Here is a 22,842-nt window from a genome sequence, read left to right on the forward strand (position 1 = left end):
TTTTGAGAAATTAGTTTGGAGAACATGGATATACTGTAAAATACTCTAGGACTCTCTTCTGGAAATGGTCAGTGTTTGAAAAGAAACTTTAGTTTTACTGGGTACTTGCATGTACTTATTACTGGCAATTAGCCATAATAAGGGTGTGGTACACCACTTCTAGAAAATAAAGTCTAAGCTAGGAGTATAAACCTTCTTGTTTACCTGTGAAAACTTCATCAGTGTGTGGGGACAAAAAGTGCCAATGTGGTTTGGTGGTCAGCTGAGCTTTGTTAAGCTGTTTGGCAACAACACATACGAGAAAAAAAGCAATAAAGTGTAACATCAAAATTTTGCAGGTAAAACTACAGGCAAAATGTGAAGGTTTCTCCTAAACTGGAAAGACCTTCTGAGCAAGACTCCTGCATATGTCCTTCCTGCTTCTGCTGCTTCTCATGTTTTTCATCAGTTTCCTCACATTGACCCAGCAACATCCTGGAGAACAGGGTTGATGCCCAAAATTAAGTTGATAAGAGAAGTGCTGTCTGACCTGAGCAATGCAGTAGTCAGTAGGTTATGAAGTGCTGTACATAGCAGGAGGAAGAAATGAAATGCATTTAATATCTGTGTGGGTATATGTAGTGAGATTTGGGCTGCCTTGGGTGAGTCGCTCTTCCTCCATGGTCCTGCAGAGGACAGGGATGCCTGGGCAAAAACTGGCTGGACAGAACCAGGAAAGAAATGAGCTTTGGAGTTCAAATCACACACCTTCCTTCCTGTGATCCTGGCACTGCTGCCTCCTGGCAGAGACACTGACCAGGCTTCAGTCTTTGGTACTTGTGACCAGAGTTACCCATGTAGGGCACCACCTTTGGAATTTTTCAGTTTGGGACAAAGGAGTTAAAGACCCTCAACTGTTCCAGCAGTGATGCCAAGGCTTCACTTGTGCCAGCAGCTAGCACCACCTTTCCCACACAGATCTCACTGGTGTCTGGCATTCAGCCCTTGTGACTGAGTGTACACATGGGATAGAGAGTGCAGTCATGGCAGAGGGAGAGTTACTAAAAAATTTAAAAAGAAGATACAAGACGACAGGACAAACTGCAGGGAAATTACTTTTGGCTTCAGACCTGGTTTTGCCTCTCAGTCTGGATTCCACAAAAAAATACTGCCTTGTGTGCTGCAGGATGTCAGTACTGCATTGGTGGTTGTTTCCAAGATGGTCTGGTTTGGTCTCAGGCAGTTTGCAGTGTGGACAAAATACCCATGTATAGGGGAGGAAAGGCACGTGGGAGATTTTCAAGCTTCCTATGTGGTTAAGGCACAGGACCAGGAGTCAGGAGATCAAAAGTTCCTGTTTTGTACAGAAAGGCTGTTTCATCACTTAGGCTGTGTTGATAAAAATTATCTGCAGACACAATTCTTCGACTCAGCCAAGGCTTCATTCTTGCCATGCAGTATCACCTTCTCATCCTGTATGGAGTGGTAACAGTCGCTGCTAAGTCCTCACAGGAGATGGTAAAACAACTCCTTGTGGCACTTGTGGGAGATTCAGTTATTTTATGGCCTTGATACAGCTTTGAGGCAGTAGCATTTGCAGGAATAGTCAGTGCCCCCTCTACCCATCTGAGACTGCATTCACTTCTGCTGCTTTTGAGAAGGAGGTGAATTGAAATTACTGAGCACTCATTTACTGACATGGCTGGTCTTGTGGCAATTTCAGTTTTCAGAAACTTGTCTGTTTCTGATGAAGACAGCAGTTCTTAATACCATCATAACCCATAAACGTGGTCCTGCTGGGTGGGGAGGGTTTGCAAAGTATCTGCTCTGGGTTAAGCATCCACTAGCCTGAAAAGCCAACTTGGGAATGACAGTCTGCTCTGAGAAGGGACTATTCTGTGTAGGGGTGCAATTTTGGCATGACAGGGGTCTTTCATCTGGTGAGCTATCCATGTTGTGAAGTGACATGATGCTTTCCTGCCCCTGAGATGGACTTTGCATTGCCAGGATTGAGCAGTCCTCAGCACCCTGTGTCATCAGATCCACCCTTCAGAGACGAACGTGTGTGCAGCTCAGAAATGCAAAGTTGGCCAAGGTCCCTGGAGGTCAATCCCTGGTGATGTTGCAGAGCTGTTTTCCTTTCAGTATGGCTTTCTGGTCTGATGGATTTACATCAGTGGAAAGTAAAGGTCAGAAACAAAAACTGTCAAGTTTTTTGAAAGTGAGTGTCTTGTGAAATATACCTCCTCTCTCCAAATCCAGCGTGGAGACAAGGATTTATGGTGAGATGTTCTTACTGGTGAGCTTTTGGGAATCACCTCTTCTTTAAAGAATCTGGAAAAAAAATTCTTCTTACCAGTTTGGCAAATGCTGAGGTAGAGATGTTTCTGCTCAACAGAACTGACAGAATGGATTTTGTAAAACAGACTGGGACATGTTAAATATTATTTAATAATGTTATGACTTTCCTAGCAGAATCATATATAAAATAGGTGTGACTCATTAATTATCACAATGCATCACTATTAATTATACACATATTTTGAAAAAGGTGGTAGAGGAATATGTAACTTTGAAGGGAGGGAAAAGCCTTGTTGATCACTATTAAACTTTACTGAAAAATCTTGGCAAATTCATGGAAAATTCAGAAAACTTCCCAGTTTAAGCAAATTAGTTTCACCTCTGCTAGAAGCATTATTCTCTGCTCTGCCCCACACACAGAAATAACGGCTCCATAACCCCATTCAAGACGAAGATTTGCCTCTGCATGGACACCAGTGTAACAGTCCTGGAGTAGTTATTTATCTTGCCCTATTCCACACCAGTGCAGAGTGGGAAAGTGGAGAGGGGGTGTATGTGGTTACTCTGGAATAGATGTGGAGACCAGCATAAGTGCAGTGAGATGCAGAATTTGAAGCCATTCAGGACATTTTCCTCTATGTAAATAAGAGATCCACACAGAAAAAGGTTTATCTTTGTAATTGCCTCAGCTGATTTATGATTAATCCTAAAGACAAGGGATGACTTCTGGATATGAAGCTCCCCTTATGAAATAAGTACTGTCTCATGCTTCTTTTGACGTATGTGCTCGTGCACACAAGGGCGTTCGCTCTTGTATCTTCTTGTACAGAGAGTGATGTAGTGGTCCTTCCACTACAGTACTGCAGGAAGGTAGACCTTCCTGTATCACCTGGACACTGCTGTCCTGCCCTTGTGCCCCTGGGGCAAGGCATAAATGCCCAGCAGCTCCCTGGCCTGTGAAGATGGGCAGCATTTGGCCTGTGGAGCAGCTGCATGGGCAGGGGCTATGGCCAGGAGCAGGAGGAGTGTCAGGCAAGCACTGAATGCCACCTTTCAGAGCCCAGAGCTGAAAGGGTACTCTTGTTATCTGCATTCCTTCCTGACCACATCCCATGACCTGCTGCATGGAGCCTTTCAGATCTCATCCAGGCACAGTCAACAGGGCTGGGGTGTGCGTCGGTGCCTTTGCCAGCGGCACACTGTGAGCAAAGATCAAAAGTTCGTGGATGCTTTGCTTTTCCTGTGGCCACCCCACACATGCACCCTCGGTGCTGGCCTGAGCAGTGCAAATACAATCTTAGAATGATATGAAACACTCCGAGACCTCCAACAGCAGCAGAGTGCAGGGTAGGTTTCCTTAATATCACGAAGGATAGAATGAACCACTAGCTCTGTCTTAGCCTCATCCTGAAAACAAAAGTCATGGGGTTGGCTGCCAGAGTTTTCTTCTCCTTCTCCTTGCTACGCCCCTGCCTGGAGGGGTTGTTTTTTCCCATGTTCTCTGGAAAGGTGAATCTTTCATTTAACTTTGTTGGCTCATAGAATAGTTTTGGGTTGGATGTTACAACCCAAACCAACCCGAACCATCTAGCTCCAGACTCAAGCAGAGACAAATATTCCTCAGGACTAACCACCTCAAGTGTATGTATATCAATGCAAGCAGCCTGGGGAACAAGCAAAAGGAATTGGGGCTCTGCACCCAGTCAGAAATTTATGCTGTCACAGGAATAATGGAAACATGGTGTGACCACTCACATGGCTGTAGGATCACACTAGATGGGTACAGGCTAGAGGAAAAGGGAATGAATACTCACTGAGAGCTACAAGGGCATTGTCAAGGTTTGCAGAGATGCAGTTAGAAAAACAAAAGCTCAGCTAGAATTGAAATTGGCCAGAGACGCAAAAAAAAAAAAAAAAAAAAAAAAAAAAGAAAAACACAGAATAGGTTTCTTCAGGTACGTAAACAACCAGTAAAAACAGAAGGAAAACATGGACTTGCTGTGCAACAGGAAAGGTGAATTAGTCACCAGCAATGCTTTAAAGGCAGAAGTTCTCAACACTTTCTTCACCTTGGTCTTTACCAGCACTGTTAGGCCTCTGGCCTTTGGAACAAAAATCCAGGTTGATGCAAACATAGGCTCACCATCAGTGAAGAAGGAGTTGGTATGTGAGCTGCTGCAGGAGCTCAACCCCTACAAATTGATGGGTCCTGACATTATCCACCTGAGAGTGTTTGAGAGAGCTGGCTGACATAATTTTTGGCTTTCCACAACCTTGGAGAACTGTGGAGATCAGGGGATATCCCAGAAGGCAGCGAGAAGGCTAATGTGACTAACATGTAAAATAAGGTCTTAAAGGATGATCCAGGAAGTTCCAGGCTCATCAGACTTACTTAAGTCCCTGGGGAAATAATGGAACAAATCCTCCTGGGGGGCTATCACAACTCAGATGAAGCCCATGACCGGGAAAAGCAAGCAGGGATTCATGAAGGATAAATCATGCTTGACAAACCTGCTCACCTTTCACAACACATTCACTGGCTTGCTTGGTGTGTGGCACGTGGTGGACATTGCCTGCTCAATATGAATGAACATATTGTGTGCTGCTGCAGCAAAGAAACCCAAGCAGATACTGGCTTACATCAACATGGAGTCACCAGCACTGATAAAAGTAGTCTTTATCCCACTTGGCACTTACAAGGCCACACCTGGAACACTGCACTGTTTTAGTTCCTACTGTGCAAAAAGATGCATACAGGCTGCAGAGGATCCAGAGAAGGACCACAAAGGGGACCAGAGGATTGGAAGGCCTGTCATGTGAGGAAAGGCTGTAAGAACTGGGTTTGTTCAGCCTGGAGACCCTATCAACATGTTTCAGTACAGAAAGGGTGCTTACAAAGATAGAGACTCCTTCTTTTACAAGGAGTGACATGGAAAAGGGATAATGGTACAAATTATTCTTGAGATTATTATTAGAAGAGAAAAAAATTTCACAGCATAATCTCACCAGGGAGGTGGCAGACTTCCCCAGCACGGACACTTTTAAGACTCAGCTGGACAGAATGCTGAACTGTCTTGTCTAAACTGTGCTTTTGCCAATAAAGGCTGGAACAGATGACTCTTGAAGCCCCTTCCAACCTGATAATCTATGAAATGCTGTAAGTCAGGCCACAGGTCACAAGCATCACAGTGTAAAAGTTGCTTGACACTCTTCGGTTAGGATGGCAAAGCAAAGGCCTAAGAAACTTCTTTTACAGTTCAATGCAACTGTATGCAACAATACAATATTTAATGCAGCAATGCATACAGATTCCTTTCCTAAAGCATGCTTCTATTTGCTTTTCTTGGATAGAAAACCCTGACATTGTTTTTCTTTTCCTACAGCAAGTTATAAACTCCATGTTACAGTAGTCCATATGCTTCTGAAACGGGGCTTGAAATTCAAGAATGGCAATTGAACTTGGTCAAAGATCTTGTACTGAGATTTGGGCATGACTCATTCATCCCCTCTCCTGAAAAGCTGGCTACAGAATCTCTTTGATTGGGCTGGATGCCTACAGGGCTCTGGTTTTAGCCTGATGAGGGGCAGCAGACAACCACATGAGCACTTCTGTACTACTTCTTCACTCCTCACCGTCAGAAGAAATTAAATTCAGCAGCTAAGATAAAAGAGATTTAAGATTTTTGAGTTTTGCATCTTAGAGACTCAAAAAGACAGAGCATTTTTCAGCAGCAGACAGAGAAAATTTGGAGGACCAAGCACAGGCCTGAGTTCTGGAACCTCTGATGATACAGAAGATCAGGAAAGGGGCATTTATTGCATAAGATCTTTAGCATTAAACAGAGGACTCTAAAGGTAACATATTTCAAACCACTGACATCTGACTACCAGTAGTTTCACCCTATAATGAAATACCAAGTCTGTCTCATGAAAACTTAGTTCATGATCACAGTTAATATTTAATCTAGTTGGAACAGAAGTCAAATGCACTCACTAAAAAATAATGAATCCACTCATAATTGTAAAATGTTAAATTGTAAAATGTTGAATACTCACATATACCTATCCTAATAATTACAGAAGCAATGGTATGACATCACCTACTAATAGATTTTAAAGTAAAATATTAGTGCTTTGGCACATTAATCTTCTTCCATTTTGAAAAACTAGTGCATAAACTGTGTGGTCAGGAATGGGCCATGATCTGTGTGTCCTGTTCCAAGGTGTCATGACCAGGCGTCATAAGGTAACTAAATTTTCTCAGTGATAAGATGTTACATGAGTATCATCAGACTCTTCTCCTCATGTTCAGGTACTTCATGACACCTCTCCCTTACACTTCCTCAATTTTCTTCCCCAAGTATCCAAGAATTCACCATTCACCATCCAGTAATTCACCGTTACTGACAACAGCATCCTTGGGAACAACTGCATAAACAAGGTGTACCTAATCACTACAATTATGATGTTATCTAGACTTGCTCAAGTTTACTGTAGCTCACAAAATCTCTCTGGCAATGCACCTACTATTGGTGGAGCAGTTTGGTCAAAGGCTGTGCATTGCAGAAACATTTCTTAGCAGAGCTCTTTCAATGTTCATCCCATGTCCGAGCTGCATTACCACAAAAAAACACATCCTGGTTCTTAATGTGGCAGAACTTTTATTTAGAGGGTAATTATAACTTTTGCATTTACATGGCACCAATTATATACAGTACACTTTCCATGATAAGAATTATGATGCTGTTCACAGAAAGGTATCAAATTTGAGATAAATAATGCATAAGCTAAAATATACAAACCAGGGGGTGGAGGTGAAACTATTGGCCATTTTTAATTATCTATAGAAGAATTTCAAGGAATAATGTTTGTTCAATGTTCAAAAACTTTTAACAAACTTCTAGTAAAGTTAATTGAAATATTTATAATACTATTCCGTTGTTGCACAGTATTTCCAATATACAATCAAGAAGATGCACAGAACACAACACTTAATATGAAAAAACCTATTGCACCCACAATTTAAAGGTTTCACTGCCTTTTGGATGCTGCACTACCATATTTATATAAACATTTACAACACTTCAGTAAACACAAAGGTTCTAAATGTAGTGCAGCATTATGGGGGGCCATTTTCAGCTCTTAAAATAAATGTTAAATGCCCATATACTGTGCCATTTATTTTAAGCTGATGGATTAAGCTGTAATCCTTAAGTCCTACTGTGAGTAGCAAACACACTTTCCCCACGCTCAGAAGATTACCATCCCTCTGACTGTATAGTCTCTATTCTGAAACCTAAACTGTCCTTGGCTTCACTGTCATTTTGGCATTTTGCCTCAGTGTTTTTAACAACTATTCCTTATCCTACTTTTCAATGGCCTGTTAAGTAGTCCTGTGTAGAATCTGAAGCAAAAGAATCTGCATCCTCATTATCAGAGTCGTCGCTGCTGTCGTCGGCCGCCGGCTCCCCCGTCAGCGCAATGCGGGCGTAGTCATCCGTGTCGATGGACTTGCAGAAGTGGATGGCATACTTGAGCTTCTCCTCCAGCACCTGCTTACAGGAATACCTGGGCAGCTTCAACAGAAAGAAGCACGTGTATGACTCAGGAAGGAAGTGGTCTGGAGGATTGTACTTATCCAATACCTGTTAACAAAAAAAAAAAAAAAGAAAAAAAAAGCACTGTATTTTTGATTTTTGTTCACAGTCCAAAACACAAATAAGTATTGAAATAATAGCTGCGATTTTTTTTTTAGCACCTTGTGGTATTTTTTGATTCTGATGCTGAAGTTTCTTAAAAAAACCATGAAGAGGCCAAATCCATTTTCCTCTCCACCAAATCAATAAATAAAACCAGACATTTATGAGCTGCTTTGATTATGAATACGGGGTTGGGAGCAATCTAAAAAAGACCCTAATACTTCAGACAGTATCAAAAAGTGATTTGAAGATTGTGTGGTCTTAATTTAGCTGAAATTATTAACTGAACTGAATGAAATGCTAAATAAATGCCAGGAAAAACAGCTGCCTGACAGTGGAAAACTATCAAAATTCACAGAAACAAACAGCTGGAAAATTAAAGGAATATCCACTTGTCCAAGTCAAGAGAGAAGAAATATTTCTATACATTACATAACTGTCACAGACATCATTCAACTGTTGCACTGTTGAATCTACAATGTAAAGCTGCCGAACAGTTTAATGAAATCAGGCCTTTGTTATGTCACGCTGCTACTTCTCCACTACTAGCTTTTTAACTTCCCCATCCTACACAACAACAATACCTGAATTACCTGAATAACAAAGTCCCTCCCCCTGAAGTCTGCAATAGTCCTGGGCAGCCTCGTTCTGCCCCACACAAAACGCAGGAAGAGCGATCGCTCCGTGTTGGAGAAGGACTCCATCACTTCCCAGAACCACTGTATCAGGGAAGCTGTTGGTTCAATGCCTTTGTAAGTTGCTACAGATTTCAGGAGATGAAGTGGGATATCTGGGCTTCCACATACCTGAAAAATAAAATACAGTGATAGGCTATACAAGTCTGATCAAATCAATTACAGCTGATTTGTTCCCTGCCTTCCTTTAAAATATTTAATCAGCTTTTACATTGACAAACCTAGCATGCAGATCTTTGAGATGCCATGCATAGTCTCCTAGTACAAAAATAGTAAATATACATCTTCCCATCAGGCAACAGTAATGAAGATTTTTCATACTCCTGAACTTAGAACAAGTATCTCCAATTTACTTTCTAGATCACTGGAATGAGATGACTGGCACGTGAGGTTTTTTTGGTTTTGCTTGTTTGCTTCTTCCCTGTAATAATTATAATGAATTATTACATCACTGCTCAGCTATGTCAAAATAATTTTACTAGCATCAAGAGGGTAATTAAACATTTTCTGGTCTTCCCTTGAACTGATGTTTTCAACCACACAGCAATCATTGTAAACAGCATGAAATGTGGGGTTTGTATTAGTAAAGCAAATGAATGAATAATATCACTCCAAGTTAATCTGTCAGAAGTAACAAAGCAGAAATTGATACCATAGTTTCCAGTTCATAGCCTGTAAAGAGTGAAAGTAGAGGAACTGGAACAACACGGGCCATCCCCTCACGAACTGCTGCAACTTGCTCATCAAACTCATGAAGCCTGTAAAGAAACATTTTCAGAGCTTCTGTGAATGTCATTTCTAGCAATTATTTATATCAATTACTTTACTGTCTTATCAAAGCAACTTAAACCATTCTCCTCAAATGTCCAGCTATGTACCAAAGAACATTAACATTTTTTACACAATACTTGATTTACTACACCAATTCCTATTGCACAGCAAGCTCAATATGGAGGAGAGATCTCCCAATGTTTTAGATATTTTATTTCCAGCATTATTCATGTGCTATACTTGGCAAAAACAAAACAATATCCCATTTGGAACAATATACTCTTGAAAAAAAGAGCGCCTGTATCTTGAAATTCTAACTTCAAACATTCTCAGCACTAGACAGATCTTAAAGTATAAAAACAAAAAAGGGTCTGAACTAAAATAGCATGTCTGAGGGGACAGTAGGTTTTTTTATTTCAAGACAGACACAGATAAGTAACATTTTGCTACTTCTGATGCCACACATGATTTGTGTTTTGCTTTTTTCTTACCCAGTCAAATAATTTCTGAGATGTTTTACAGAGCCCTCCAGAGCAGAGACATCTCTTACAAGTGCTGTCCTCAGGCTACTCATCATCAAAATAAACAAAGATGTCGGGACAAGTTTGATCTTTTGCATCCACTTTTCAACATGGATTCTATTCAGGAGCTAGTTTTCCCTCTCAAGAGATTCATATAATTAAAAAACTTGATACTTAACCTTTAAATGTTTCTCCAAAAGGGCTTTTAACTGTAAAATGCTTTAGAAATGCTTGGGTCCTCTGGGGACAGCCACAACTGGCAAGAGAGCAGACATTTCTTCAAAGGAATATCAGCTCCAAATGAAACCTCTCTCTTTTCTGTCAGAAACTGGTCTAAGAATTTTTCCCACTACTTAAAGTGGGAAAAAAAAGAAAAACTAAGGCTGTGATTTGTAATTGCTGGCAGACACTGTAACTATGAACTAATAAGCAAGCATATAAGACAGTGATGATACAGTCTTGTTCAAGCATTCTCTAAAGAAGAGGAATATGGGGGATTGAATAAAACAAGCCTGAACCAATTTCTTATCCAAATTACCTAAATTTACATATTTCAGTAGGCATTAGACCCACTGCTTCAGAGACAAGATGCTTATGATTGTTTCTGAGATGCACTCATCTAGATAAGCTACCTGGCCACATAAGCAACCAAAGGCCAGTCTTCTCAAACACTGAGCACCTCACTGATCTCTGTGGGGCACCCAGGGATGTGCATCAGTGCCCCACCCAAGGAATGAACATTTTGGTTTGTACATTCCAACTTGGAGTAAGAATTCAGCTGATACTGCCCTTGACTGCAGTTGATGATTTGAAAAAGTATGAATGCAGCAGTACTAGATCTAAGCTCTCTCCACAAGGAGCTTACTGATCAAGCCTATTACTCTAGAAGAAGAATTAGACACCTGGGACATTACTCCACCAATAAAATTGGCTGTCAAAACTGCTCAGTCAGGACAAATCTAGAGGCACATCTGCTCGTTTATTTTGCTTCCAAAAAATCAAGTTTAAGAATCTTCTCCTTGGATAAAATAAGTGAAACCAGAAAATCAACACTGTAATCCCATGAAAATATTTATATACTTGTATGTAACAGGCTAAAGTAGCATTGTTTAAAAGCTGATATATATTTTTTAAATAAAATGCATATTCATATCAGTAATTTTAATGATTTATTCAACAAACCTGTAGTTTATTGCCAGCCTCACATATTCTGCTCTGTTATCCAGTGTAATATGGGTGTACTTGGAACTCAACTGAATATCCTGACCACTTGCATTAGGCACAGTGAATGGGAGGCTCATAGCTTCAAATTCTTCTGAAGTAGCTTCATTGTCTCGAATGTACATAAGCCCAGGAATAAAATCTTTATCAACCTTTGAAAGCAAGAAACCCGAGTTAAAGGCAGTTTACTAGCACTATATAACAGCATCTCTTGCATACCAACAGCAGTGCATCATGTGTCACTTACCAACAGCTTTGACCAGTGTCTGACCACAATTCATTTAACTTGAATTCAAAGCCATAAAATAGCCTAGTACTTTATAAAAAGCTTCATTATGTTGGATGGGGGAGAGTGCACATATTCTAGATGTCAATCTTTTTGGAGGGCATTTGCCAAGAAACTGTATCATACAAGAAAATGGATTTAAAGCTTAAAAGCATAATCATCCCTCCCAGCACTGGATTTGGTACAAAAGGAATCCCCTCAATGACAAGTAAATGACTCAATGCTTTTATAGGAAGTACATTTCTACATGACAGTATTTGAGAAGGAGCTTTTCTTCATAATGAAGACCTAAGTCTGATTCCACATTTACCAAGCTCGGTAAGCAGAAACTGAAAGCTTGTGAAATTCAGTATGTGAGCACAAACTAGTAACAGACTGAACTCACTTTCTTGTACTTCAAATCAGTTATTGCATCTGGGTACAACAGACAGTAACAGCTACAGAAAGGTCTACTGGGAAGTAGGAACTGAATCACAAAGATCGTCTAGTCAAACCCATAGGAAGATTTTAGAATGCTCTGGAATTCAAACAGATTATTTAACTACTCTTGAACAACTTAATTTACAGTTTTAATAGTCAGTACACATCACCCCTCTATAGTGGCTCAAAATATAAAAGGCCAGTCAAAATACAAGGACATAAAAACCACAGAAACCAATCACTTGAGAAATTCATGCCAGAGTCTGCTTGTCTTCTCTAAGTTATATAGGATATACCCAGGAACCTTCCTCTCACCTCACTGAGATCAGCAATTGTGAGGTTCATTCCTGCAAGCTGTTTCCACACTGGCTCAGCCAGGTTGAGGCTCAGAGGGCTGCCCGTCCGGATAGCAATGCCCAGAAGTACACCTGTAAGTTTAAACACAGTCCATTGCTTTTGTTAGATTCCCAATATTCTGACGGCACATAAAGCACACAGAATGCCACAAAATTGCTAAGAAATTACCAAGAAAGCGAAACATGTTCATATGCAAGAGTGACTTGGCAGCAGGATTTAACAGAAAACAATCTCTGTTTGCTCCAGATTCATCTCTTCCATTTGGAGTCACAATTAACAGAGGGGTCAGCCCATTCTGAAGTTCTTCACACATTTCTGCTATTGATTCACTATAACCTCCACCACAATCATCCACAGATTCACCTTGGGGAGGAAAAAAGACTACAAGTTAAATATTCTTTCAAAAATAACTGAAACAAACCCTATTTCCTCTCTGGGGATAATTGTGTAAACAAAAGTTCACTAAAAGCTACACTGTTGTATCTGTTCATATGAAAACCCAGAAGTCTGGCTCTGTATTTGATGCTTCCAGTTCACTGCAAAACGTGTCATTTAGATTATATGACATATCACAATGCCAAAAATACTGTTTTAACAGAGTGTAGAAAATATTTTATGCCATATGCTAATCACAATAAAACAGAACAGAAATAGTATTGCTTTTTCATGAGTAGCACTTTAAAGTAGGTATGTTTTATTTAGCCCATACACAATAGATAGAATGACTCTTCAATCAAAAGTATTTTTTATTAAAAAGCTCAGAGTGATAGGTGAATTGTAAAAACTACCCTACCAGTAAAACTAGCTAGCCAGGATTATTTGCCAATTCAGACAGCTGAAAAATTAGGTTTATATTTTGCAGAATGTTTGTTGTAAGCAGAAGAGCTGCCCAAGAAGCTGAAGAGAATTACAGACACGCTTCCATTAATCTTGAGGGGTTTTATAAAATTTATTTGTAAGGTTTTTTACTTCCCAGCATTTTAAACACCTTCCTCTGCCCACACACACACACACTGTTTTTCTGGATCCCTTTCTTCCTTCTATCAGGTTCTCCAAAAGAGTAAGCCCCAAGAAAACTGTCAAGTTAAGTGCCAAGTAGGAGCGGTGGAGTGTTGAGAATTTTCTTACCAACAAACTTGACTTTCCAAACACGATGAGGAAGCAGAAGGCTATCAGGGCTAAAGGAGCTCATTTTAGCACACATCTGTCCAAAGACTGATTTTGTACCATCAGGTCCAGCCAGTCCTCCTTTACTCCTGGAACGTTTTACCTATTGAGTAAGCACATTATAAAAGCCACTGTAAGACATATTTCAACTGGCATGACGGTGAAGATAAATAAGGAATTTTCAGTTCCCCCAGCCACCAACACCTTATCTTGAATTTCCAAGCATTCTTTGTTCATCTGTCATTAATCAGCACTATATCTGTTCAGCTTTAAAGGAAAATGGAAGAAGACAGAGGGATAGCAAAGATGAAGTCTGATGATAAAGACATCTCTTGTTTCTAAAGAAACAGCTGATTACTTGGCTAATTAAGTTTTTCTGATTTCAGTCCATTTAGTTAATTCATCCTATCTCTACTCTCAGATTCAACTGACAAATCTGGGTAAGTTTTTCACTCACAAGACAGATTAGAGACTGGGTTGTTGGCCAGAAAACTGAATGTGTTATTCTTACATTCATTAATAGTAACAGCTAAATATGCATCTATGATACTTACTAGAAGCCTCTAAAAGAGAGTAAATACTACTAAAATACATCTGTATATAGATACACAAATAATGTTTTCTTACAGAAAAAGTGTATTTTAATATTTGATGGAGATCCCTAAGATTGGCATGAAAGAAAATTCCCATGGATTTTGCTGCAAGAGATGCACACAAAGAGGGTAAGAATACAAAAATCATTTCATCACTGTTGAGAGGAAAGAAATGGAAAGTGAACAGAGAGCTGAAGAAACACAAGCTTTTTTTTTTCACCATTTGGTGTTCTGCAATTTATCTTTTCAACCTGTTCTGACTGCAAATGGACTCCTACATGCACACAGATCATCAGTATCTGTGAGAAAATTCATTCAGAAATAGCTGAAACTTATCCCACTGTATTTAGTCACACTACAAGCTACAGTGCATCTCAAAATCCAGTTGTTCTCATGCTGTGTATTTCTGACAGCTCCAGATGAAACAACTACCAGATTTCTTTCAGGTTTTAGTGAAAGGCTGATACACCCAGATCCTCCTCATGTGTAAAATGCTCTATCAACAGCTGGTTTAAATTCAATGGATTTCTGCGAAACTTGTATTCCCAAGAAGTTTTCAATTGAAAAACTTTTTATTTATCTTAAGCAGCTCGAAAAATACTGGCCATCCCATGAGACACTCTTCAACCCAGAAGAATTCTCTCCCCAGAGCAATCTAGTACACAAAGTCATGCACTGAGACACTAACAAAAAAGGTTTACAAAAAGATGACAGCTTCTGAGTTGGAATCAGCTAAGGAAGAGGAATATATGTTAAGACAGATCTATGAAGGAAACACAATTCAAAGATGCCACAACATCACCAGAAGCAGTAGAGAAGTATCACTGTAATAATTTCAAAAGTACACTGTTCTCACTTGTACCCTGAGTTCCATTTTTCTATGCTCAAACTTAAATGCTACAGAATAAATGAGAGTATAAAAACATGAAGAGTACAGAAAAGACTATTCTACAGAAGGAGATAAAAAAACCTTAGTCTGATCAGTGTACAAAAATTAAGGCTGTCATGAAATGAATGTTCTTTAAAGGGACATTTGATAAGGGAGGAGGCAATAACCAGGAAGGAGGGATGTTATTTAATTTGAAATAACACTCAAAAAGAATAAATCATTAATTTATTCATATGCTGTGCCTACTTTAAGATCAGACCATTTTTATTTATCCTGTTAGTGAGATTCCTATAACCTACATTGCATAAGAAGTCCTTGTAAGGAGGAAGAAACTCAAAGTGGTACTTCATATATCCATACATATCACATTCCTCCCTTCAGAGTGAAGAACATTAAACCAGGAGATTCTTTGCCATACTACATTCATGAAAGTAGACATTCTCCTTAATAGCTGACATCTGCATCCTTTTGAGAAGGAAGAAATCCTTTTTTAAACACTAGGAAAATCTGATCTGAAGTAAGAGGGTGAGTAAGTAAACCTGAGCACTGCAACCCTGTCTAGTCATTTAACTGTTAGTTCACTTCTGGCTTAGTTTTTGACTATCCGTATCACACATTTCCAGAAGCACAAAATATCAACACTGCATTTTATGTTACAGAAACACCAGGGTGGCACACAGTTAAGTTACAGTACAGCCACCACATTGTTTCTCACATACCCAGAGCAGAAAAACCACAGAAAACCACCATGTTCCACCATTACAAGGCTCCCAACAGAAAAGACCCAGGGCCAAGAAGTATGTAAGGTGGATGTGATCTACCCTGAAGGAATCTGGTCCCTGTATCACTGGACCCCAGGAGAAAGGAGTATTGCTTTGCTTGGGTTTGCACTGCTGTTATGCTCAGTTCTGCTATTTCCAAAGAAACCACTAAACAGCAAGGGACACTGGAGAGTATTGTAAAAGACAAGTCAATACCTGGAAAACAAGTTTAAATTAAAAACTCATCTGGTTTTTTTTACACCAAGGAAGATGAAGAGAACTGACTGCACCACATAATCTATAAACTGCAAGAAGAGTCTTCTGAAAACCAAGGGATCTTAAAGTCCAGCTGCACTTCAACTTACAACTGCAAGGAAGATTTAACACTGACATTTAGCTTTTCTGAGACTACACAAAGCAGCCTTGAACCTTCAATTAAAGGATCAAACAGTTTCAGAATCCACATTTTCATTCTGAGCAAAAGCTAACTCAAGAAATTGTAAGCCATATTTGGTACAGTGTAATCAGGGCACATTATGAATATGACCTTTTTTAGCCTTCACTTGGCTACACTGAGAGAGTCAGTTACAGCAATATTTTGTTTCCCCTAGAAGCTATGAAGAAGGGAAGATGCCAATGCTTTCCTAGGGTTCAAGACAGATTTAAATAATAAACTGAAATACAAGGGAAAGCCTGTCTCAATTAACAAAGGAGGACACTAGGAAACTATCCCAAAACCTACTCATCACTAGTTTCCTGCTTAAAATACCATCAATATGTATCGGACTTTCTGAATTCACACACTTAGAAAGTAATTTCAAAAATCTCTGCTACTCTCTTCAAGCTCCCAATTCATACAGTTGGACTCAATAAGACTCAGCAATTCTAAGATTCTAATAAACTAGAGCAACACAGTCACAGAACATTAGCACAAGAAATTTAACATGTCCACAGAACATTGTAAAGAAGTAGAAACAGGGTCCAACCAAAATAGGATATATTTCTGTTCACTAACAAAAAATAACGTTTAAATTTTCACATTTTCTCCACTCTAACCTCACAAATGGTAATGGTTTCGCATATTAAGGGAAAAAAAAAAAAAAAAGAAAAAAGGATCCACCACAACAGGAAAGAAATGCATGCAGACTCTTAAGATCAGGCTGCAGCCCATTCAAATGAAAACAGTGTTTTACTATTCTATGTTACAGAAATATCTATGGAAAAAAGGCACATCTGGCCTAAGGCACAACATTACATTTTCTAACATCAATGATAAAGAAAAAAGCCTTTTTCTATCAAAGACTTCTGCAATCAATATGACTACATGTGATGACCACCAAAGGACAAGAGTTTATCATGCTGGATTTTAATTATATTCAAGAGCTTTCTTTCCTTGCCCTTTTTTTTCCCTCACCCTTCAGTTTTTTCTCCTTTTTTACCCTTCATTCAGCTGAGCATTTGGAAAGGTAAGAAAAGCATCAGAATCACTACTCTCTTAAACTGTAGTGAGGTCTGAAAAGGCAGTCCTTTATCAAGCACGACATACTTTGCTCCTTAAGAGCCTAAATCATTCACTTAACATTTCAACAAGTGCCATCCTCTCCCCAAACAACTGCAGTATGGATAAAAACATACTGAAAAGAATGTAAGCAGCCTTAAAACTGCAGTCACTTCTTTATTGCTTGATTCTCTGATAAAAATTCCACTCTTTAGCATTCAGATACCGAACAGCTGAAACAGAGAAAGGGCTCTGACCAACCCAGCACTGTGGGCTAAACACACAGAGAGTGAATCAGAACTTCAGCTGAAGATACCTGTATCCTGTTGAGCTCCACAACTGGCCCGTGCTGACGGTCTCTCACCATGGTAGCTTGCACAACTTTTCTGAAAGCTGCCTCCTAAGAAAAAAAAAATACAATCAGAAAATAGCAAAACTGAAGTCAAGTTTTGTATTAGTGTACAAATGTACAAAACCCTGCACATATTCTGCAGATTAACACATAGTTCAACCCAGGAAATAAAAAAGCACCAGAATATGAAGATGCAAGATGCAAGTCAATGATCATATTATTTGTGCTAATCTGTATCACGTCTAAAACAGCAGGGATGCTAAAAAAGTAAAGAAATCCCATCTGTATCACTTTAAACCATGGCTTGAAAGGTTGCACTGCACCCAAATACAATTATAAAGCAACCAATGTATTGCTGAGTACAAGTATAAATTAGTTCATACCAGAAAAATGTAGGTATATAGAGGCTAATTAACATAGAGAACAGCAATCAAAAAAGCCAAATATGAGATCATCTTGCTATGGAAAGCAATAAATAAACAACAAATAATTTTTTTTAAAAAGCAAATTCAAGTATCCAAGCTTCCCACACTAAATATTTGGATATAACTTTGCAGTCAATTTCAAGCAAGATTAAGATGATTTTGAAGTATTTAGAATCTCTGAAGGTAATCTTGATTTAAATGCCTAGATATGAATATGGCATCACAACCTCTGATGCCTCGTGAATGTTTCTGGTGCATTTATGCCTGATATCCCTCTTTTTCTTACATCTGAAGCATTTCTGCAGACTTGAAATCAATGTGCCTTCTGCACACACTTATATATAACATTATGTATGTAAGGACTTAGAATTAATAGCATTAACAAATAAAAGTCTCATGAACAGAACAGCAAGAATTTCCTTTCTAGTTTAGGTTTTGATGACTTCCCTTGGTCTGTGAAGTATGTACACAGCCTTGTTGTTCTACTACACAATTTTACTGGAGTCTAGAGAAAGAGACCCTGAGACAACATATACTAAGTCGTCTAGTTACAGGCCATGTGTCTTATTTAAGGACACAGAACAGCACTGCAGGGGAAAACTTCATCAATTCTCTTCTCAAACATATCTCTCAGCAGATTCTCTCTGTTTGTATAATGTTTTCTTTTTCAGTTAGATGAATTATTGTGACAGTGAAAAAATTCAGACCCAAACCTCATGATTATACTGAAGGCAAACCAGGTTTTTATAGCTTATCCTGTCTGAAGTTCTGAATGAGTGTTGTGGCTTTGAAGCATTTTAGCAGTTATCTACATTTTCTCACGACTGACTTGACTTAACTACTAAAAACTCCTTTCACTACCACTTGGAATTGAACTCCTAGGTATTCTATTTTCACCTTTAGCTCAGTCTAAAACAAGTTTGTGTCTGCACAGAGCTTTGGTTTAACTAGTATATCACCTGAACTTGATAACTGAAATACAAACAGGTGTGAATTGATCATTGTCTACTATCTTACATTTTTTCCAGGATATCGCCCATTTAATACTCAAGAAGAATTCAGCTATACTACCAACTGAAGATTTACAGTGTAAAGCTATTTTCAAGATCAACACACAAAAGCACCATGATGAAGAACTGAGAAAAACACCGAAGAATGAACACAAAGAAAGAAGTTTGCATCGCCAGATTGCAAATATCTGATACACAACTTACAGAACAAATTGAGCTACACAGCTCTTTTTTCTCCAGAAACAGCTTAAACAGCACTTCTCTGTTATAGTTACAAACCTCTACCTTAGAGTTTGACACAATACCTTTCCCTGTGATATCAGTATTCCCCGTAATGTGTCAAACCCAACTGAGGGTCCTTGACCAGTCTCGTCAAGTCTTCCTTCAAGATCAAACATTGGAATGCAAGGACAGAAGAGTTCTGAAATGTGATGCAGGAGCAGAAGCCTGTTTCTTAAGGAAATGATGGGAATTTCCTGCAGATGATTGTACTCCATAGGAACCTATGATAAGGCAATGATATCCAAATGTTAATTACAATTATTATACACTTTATTGTATTCAACAGAACAACAATCTTTAGATTTGTAGGTAAATTTGTATTAGAAATTCACATATTTGCTTATTCACACTGTTAAAACTTCATGGAGTTCAGTTGTTTATAAAAGATACTAATAGTATCCATCTAAACTGAACCAAGTATTTTATATATATGATGGCTAGAATACAAGTGGTGTTCCATATCTTACAATTTCTACATAAACAAATACATTTTACATCCTGTCATCAGTACTTCCAGGCATAGCTGAAATGCAGAATATTCAAAAAACAAGTCTTCTCAATATAAAGCAAGCAACGAAGAACTCCCTTGGAAGGCATAACATTTTCATAGCTGCAAGGCAGAACTAAATTCCTGCCAATTTTAAAACTGAGTTACTGTTCCACATTTGGATTAAAAACTGAATGAAGAGGCCTTTTCAGCTTAGAAAAATGGAATCCTTTGGAAATACAGAAGTAAAACAAAGTAACTGGCTCAAACCTGAAGTCAAACTAAAGCACACTGAGCTTATACAAGGATTTGGAAAGGAAGTACATCTACTGAAAGGTCAGCAATAAGCACACTAAGTATGCTTAACATCTGAGTTCAATAAGCCAAAACCATTACCTGTGTAGGCAGCTTGCCAGCATTAGCAGGTTTACTGGTTGACCAAGCCAAAGTATGTGCTGAGCCACAGGCTACTCTGTTGATCTTTTTACCCTGAAGTGCAGCAACCAGGCGTGGTCTTTGGATGGCATTAGTTGTTCCATCTCCAAGCTGCCCTTCATCATTATCTCCCCATGTATACACTTCCCCTAAACCAATAAAGATAATTTATTATCCAGAGGCTAATATACAACCTTTTATCAATTATTTGACCAGATAAGGCCTTGGGCTGTAAACAAGATTTCTGTGGCTGATGGCCATCCTGAAATCCACTATCTAGTGCAAGTAAATCTTGATTGACACAGTCAGATCCACAGTCTCTACAGAGCAGCTGCATAAGATGCATTTCTTTCCTCATAGTTTGTATATAACTGAAAGGTTCTGGTCCAGAATAGGAGGAGATGGTAGAGCACCATACTCTGGAACAGAACATCAGGAACAGCCTCTATTTGACAGTTTCACAGCAAAATCAAAGCCAATATAAAAAAAAGGCTTAATAATTTGTGAAAGACAAAAATCCTATAAAAAACTCCATTACAAGACAAGATACTAAAATAGGTGCTTACTGTTGCAAGATAATTGGGAAACTTTAAAAGTAACAACCTCATTCCTGGGCATTTATTTTCTGCAGCTATATTCATTACTCACATTCATTTTCAGCTTGTATATTTCACTAGCACCTATAAAACACTCAGTTATTGCGCAGAGTTGTTAATTGTGGGAGCAAATCTCCTACAAAGAAGATTCACAAACTAAACCTGCTATACAAGAAGCAATATTGTTTGTGCAGTGCTTCATTTGGTACTTTAAACACTTCAACAAACCCATAGGACCCAAAAAAAGGCCAAGTCCATTCAATGCTACTGCTTGACCATTCTGTAATCACCTTCAGAGCTCTCTATTTTTCTTTGATCAGTGCTTATGCAACTTGAATTCTTTAATTTCCACTAATTTAGTTTTATGAGATCACTTTAATGTCATGCTTGCTGCTCAAGAAATATGTAGCATCTGCAAATACAAAATATGTCCATGCACACAGAATCAGCATTTTTAGCAAGGACAACCTACCAAGAGTTGACTAAAAGACAAAGTTTTATTTTTTTCAAATTCAGTGCTAAGAACTAAGTAAATGATTGGATTTTTATACCATCTTCAGTGCAGCAAACACAGTGCAAAGACCCCGTAGCAATTGCAATGACTTTCTTTCCTTGCAGTCCCTGCACTTGGCGTGGTCTTCTAACGTGGTCATCAGATCCATGGCCTAAGCGATGGTAATCTCCCTTGCCCCTGCACAGAGAAGTAAACATTTAAAAACTGAGTTTTAACTGTGGAAAAAAAGTAATGACAGGCTATGTCTGACATTTGACCTTTAGATGTACTTATTAAGTCCAATACCAAAATATTCTCCAAACATTCAACATGAATCATCTCTACTTTGTATGGATGCGATTCTGCTGACTCAGTACAGATTCTTATAGCTCCAATACAACGTTTCTACTTAATCTGGGTAGTTCTAGTTCCTTTTATCACTTTTCCAGGGGGTGGTCTTTATTTTTAACTCTTAAAGGAGTCAAGTATTAGAAGCATTTATCTGCAAAAACAGTGTATTTACTATCTCAGAGACTGGAACTTCATACAGTTTAAGGATACCTAAATGTCATACAAACAAGGTAGCTGAGGGAAGTTGGGATGGTATTTTGCTAAGTCTTTTTAAACATTTCAGTCTAGCAGTTTAAACTACAAAATTTGGAATGGTGTAAGGATGATTAAAACAATGATTTCTAAAATCAAATTCTCAAACTACAGCCACAAGCTAGACACAGTTTTGATAATACATGAGAATGCTATTTATGTTACTACTTTCTGCCATGCATGACACTTCATGCTTATCCTACAGACCTCCTTGCATCTTGCAGTGGTCAGTGTCTGGATTGACCACCCTGTGCTTACGTTTCCAAGAAAAAATACCTGGATTTTTCATTCATGGCAGTAGAAAATGTTTCCCAGAGTGGGAAAATTTATTACTAATCGAGACTCAGGAACTCAAAAATTTTTGAAAGAGAAGATCAAAACAGTGAAGGAAGTGTAATACTGATATCTGTTAGAGATGAGGTGACTTCTAACACTGCCAAAATAACAAATATAGAACACTCACCATGTATACACAGCTCCAGATTTGGTAAGGGCCACAGAAAATTGTGATCCACACTCTACTTTAACCACTCCAAGACCTGTAAGCGAATCAATCTAGAAAAACAATATCAAATTAAAATTAAATTAGTTTATTGAGGAGACTGTAGACTCAACTGTCTTAAGTAAAATATAACAACCTACTGTATGTCTATATGTATATTTACAAATTAAAATGTTTATGTAGATGATTTAGAAGAATTCCACTCCTGTCATCTTTCTATAATTTACTGAAAAGAAGCTCAAATTTCACAAACTGTTGAAAATCAGCTCTAGAATGTTTTGCCCACAGTTAATCTGCTATCATCCACAGCAGAAATGACAAGGTTTTGTCTACTAACACTCAATCATCCTTAGCTTGTAAGACATGGGTGTGATTCTGCTGACATAATAAAAATATTTCCATCTCCAGCAGACCCTTCCTATTTATTCTGTGTAGGACCCTATGCTGCTTTACCATCGGTCCTACGGGACTGACTGATGAAACATAAACAAGCTATTTT

General features: G+C 38.7%; 1 protein-coding gene across 2 annotated transcripts in view; it reads right to left on the bottom strand.

Moving 5' to 3' along the window:
- Positions 1-6,921: 6,921 nt before the first annotated feature.
- HERC2 (HECT and RLD domain containing E3 ubiquitin protein ligase 2) overlaps positions 6,922-22,842 on the bottom strand; it is a 102,392-nt gene continuing 86,471 nt past the window's right edge. For both annotated transcript variants that reach the window (XM_058019240.1, XM_058019241.1), the window contains exons 82-93: positions 22,305-22,396; positions 21,297-21,436; positions 20,111-20,298; positions 19,251-19,448; positions 17,475-17,558; positions 13,379-13,520; positions 12,419-12,613; positions 12,209-12,321; positions 11,149-11,339; positions 9,327-9,432; positions 8,573-8,785; positions 6,922-7,925 (exon numbers count right to left, since the gene is read on the bottom strand). In XM_058019240.1, the coding sequence (XP_057875223.1) occupies positions 7,653-7,925; positions 8,573-8,785; positions 9,327-9,432; positions 11,149-11,339; positions 12,209-12,321; positions 12,419-12,613; positions 13,379-13,520; positions 17,475-17,558; positions 19,251-19,448; positions 20,111-20,298; positions 21,297-21,436; positions 22,305-22,396 (1,935 nt within the window). In that variant the 3' untranslated portion in view covers positions 6,922-7,652. The remainder of the gene's footprint in view (positions 7,926-8,572; positions 8,786-9,326; positions 9,433-11,148; positions 11,340-12,208; positions 12,322-12,418; positions 12,614-13,378; positions 13,521-17,474; positions 17,559-19,250; positions 19,449-20,110; positions 20,299-21,296; positions 21,437-22,304; positions 22,397-22,842) is intronic.

The sequence above is a fragment of the Melospiza georgiana genome, chromosome 2, assembly GCF_028018845.1.
Source record: "Melospiza georgiana isolate bMelGeo1 chromosome 2, bMelGeo1.pri, whole genome shotgun sequence".
Taxonomy (NCBI): Eukaryota; Metazoa; Chordata; class Aves; order Passeriformes; family Passerellidae; genus Melospiza; species Melospiza georgiana.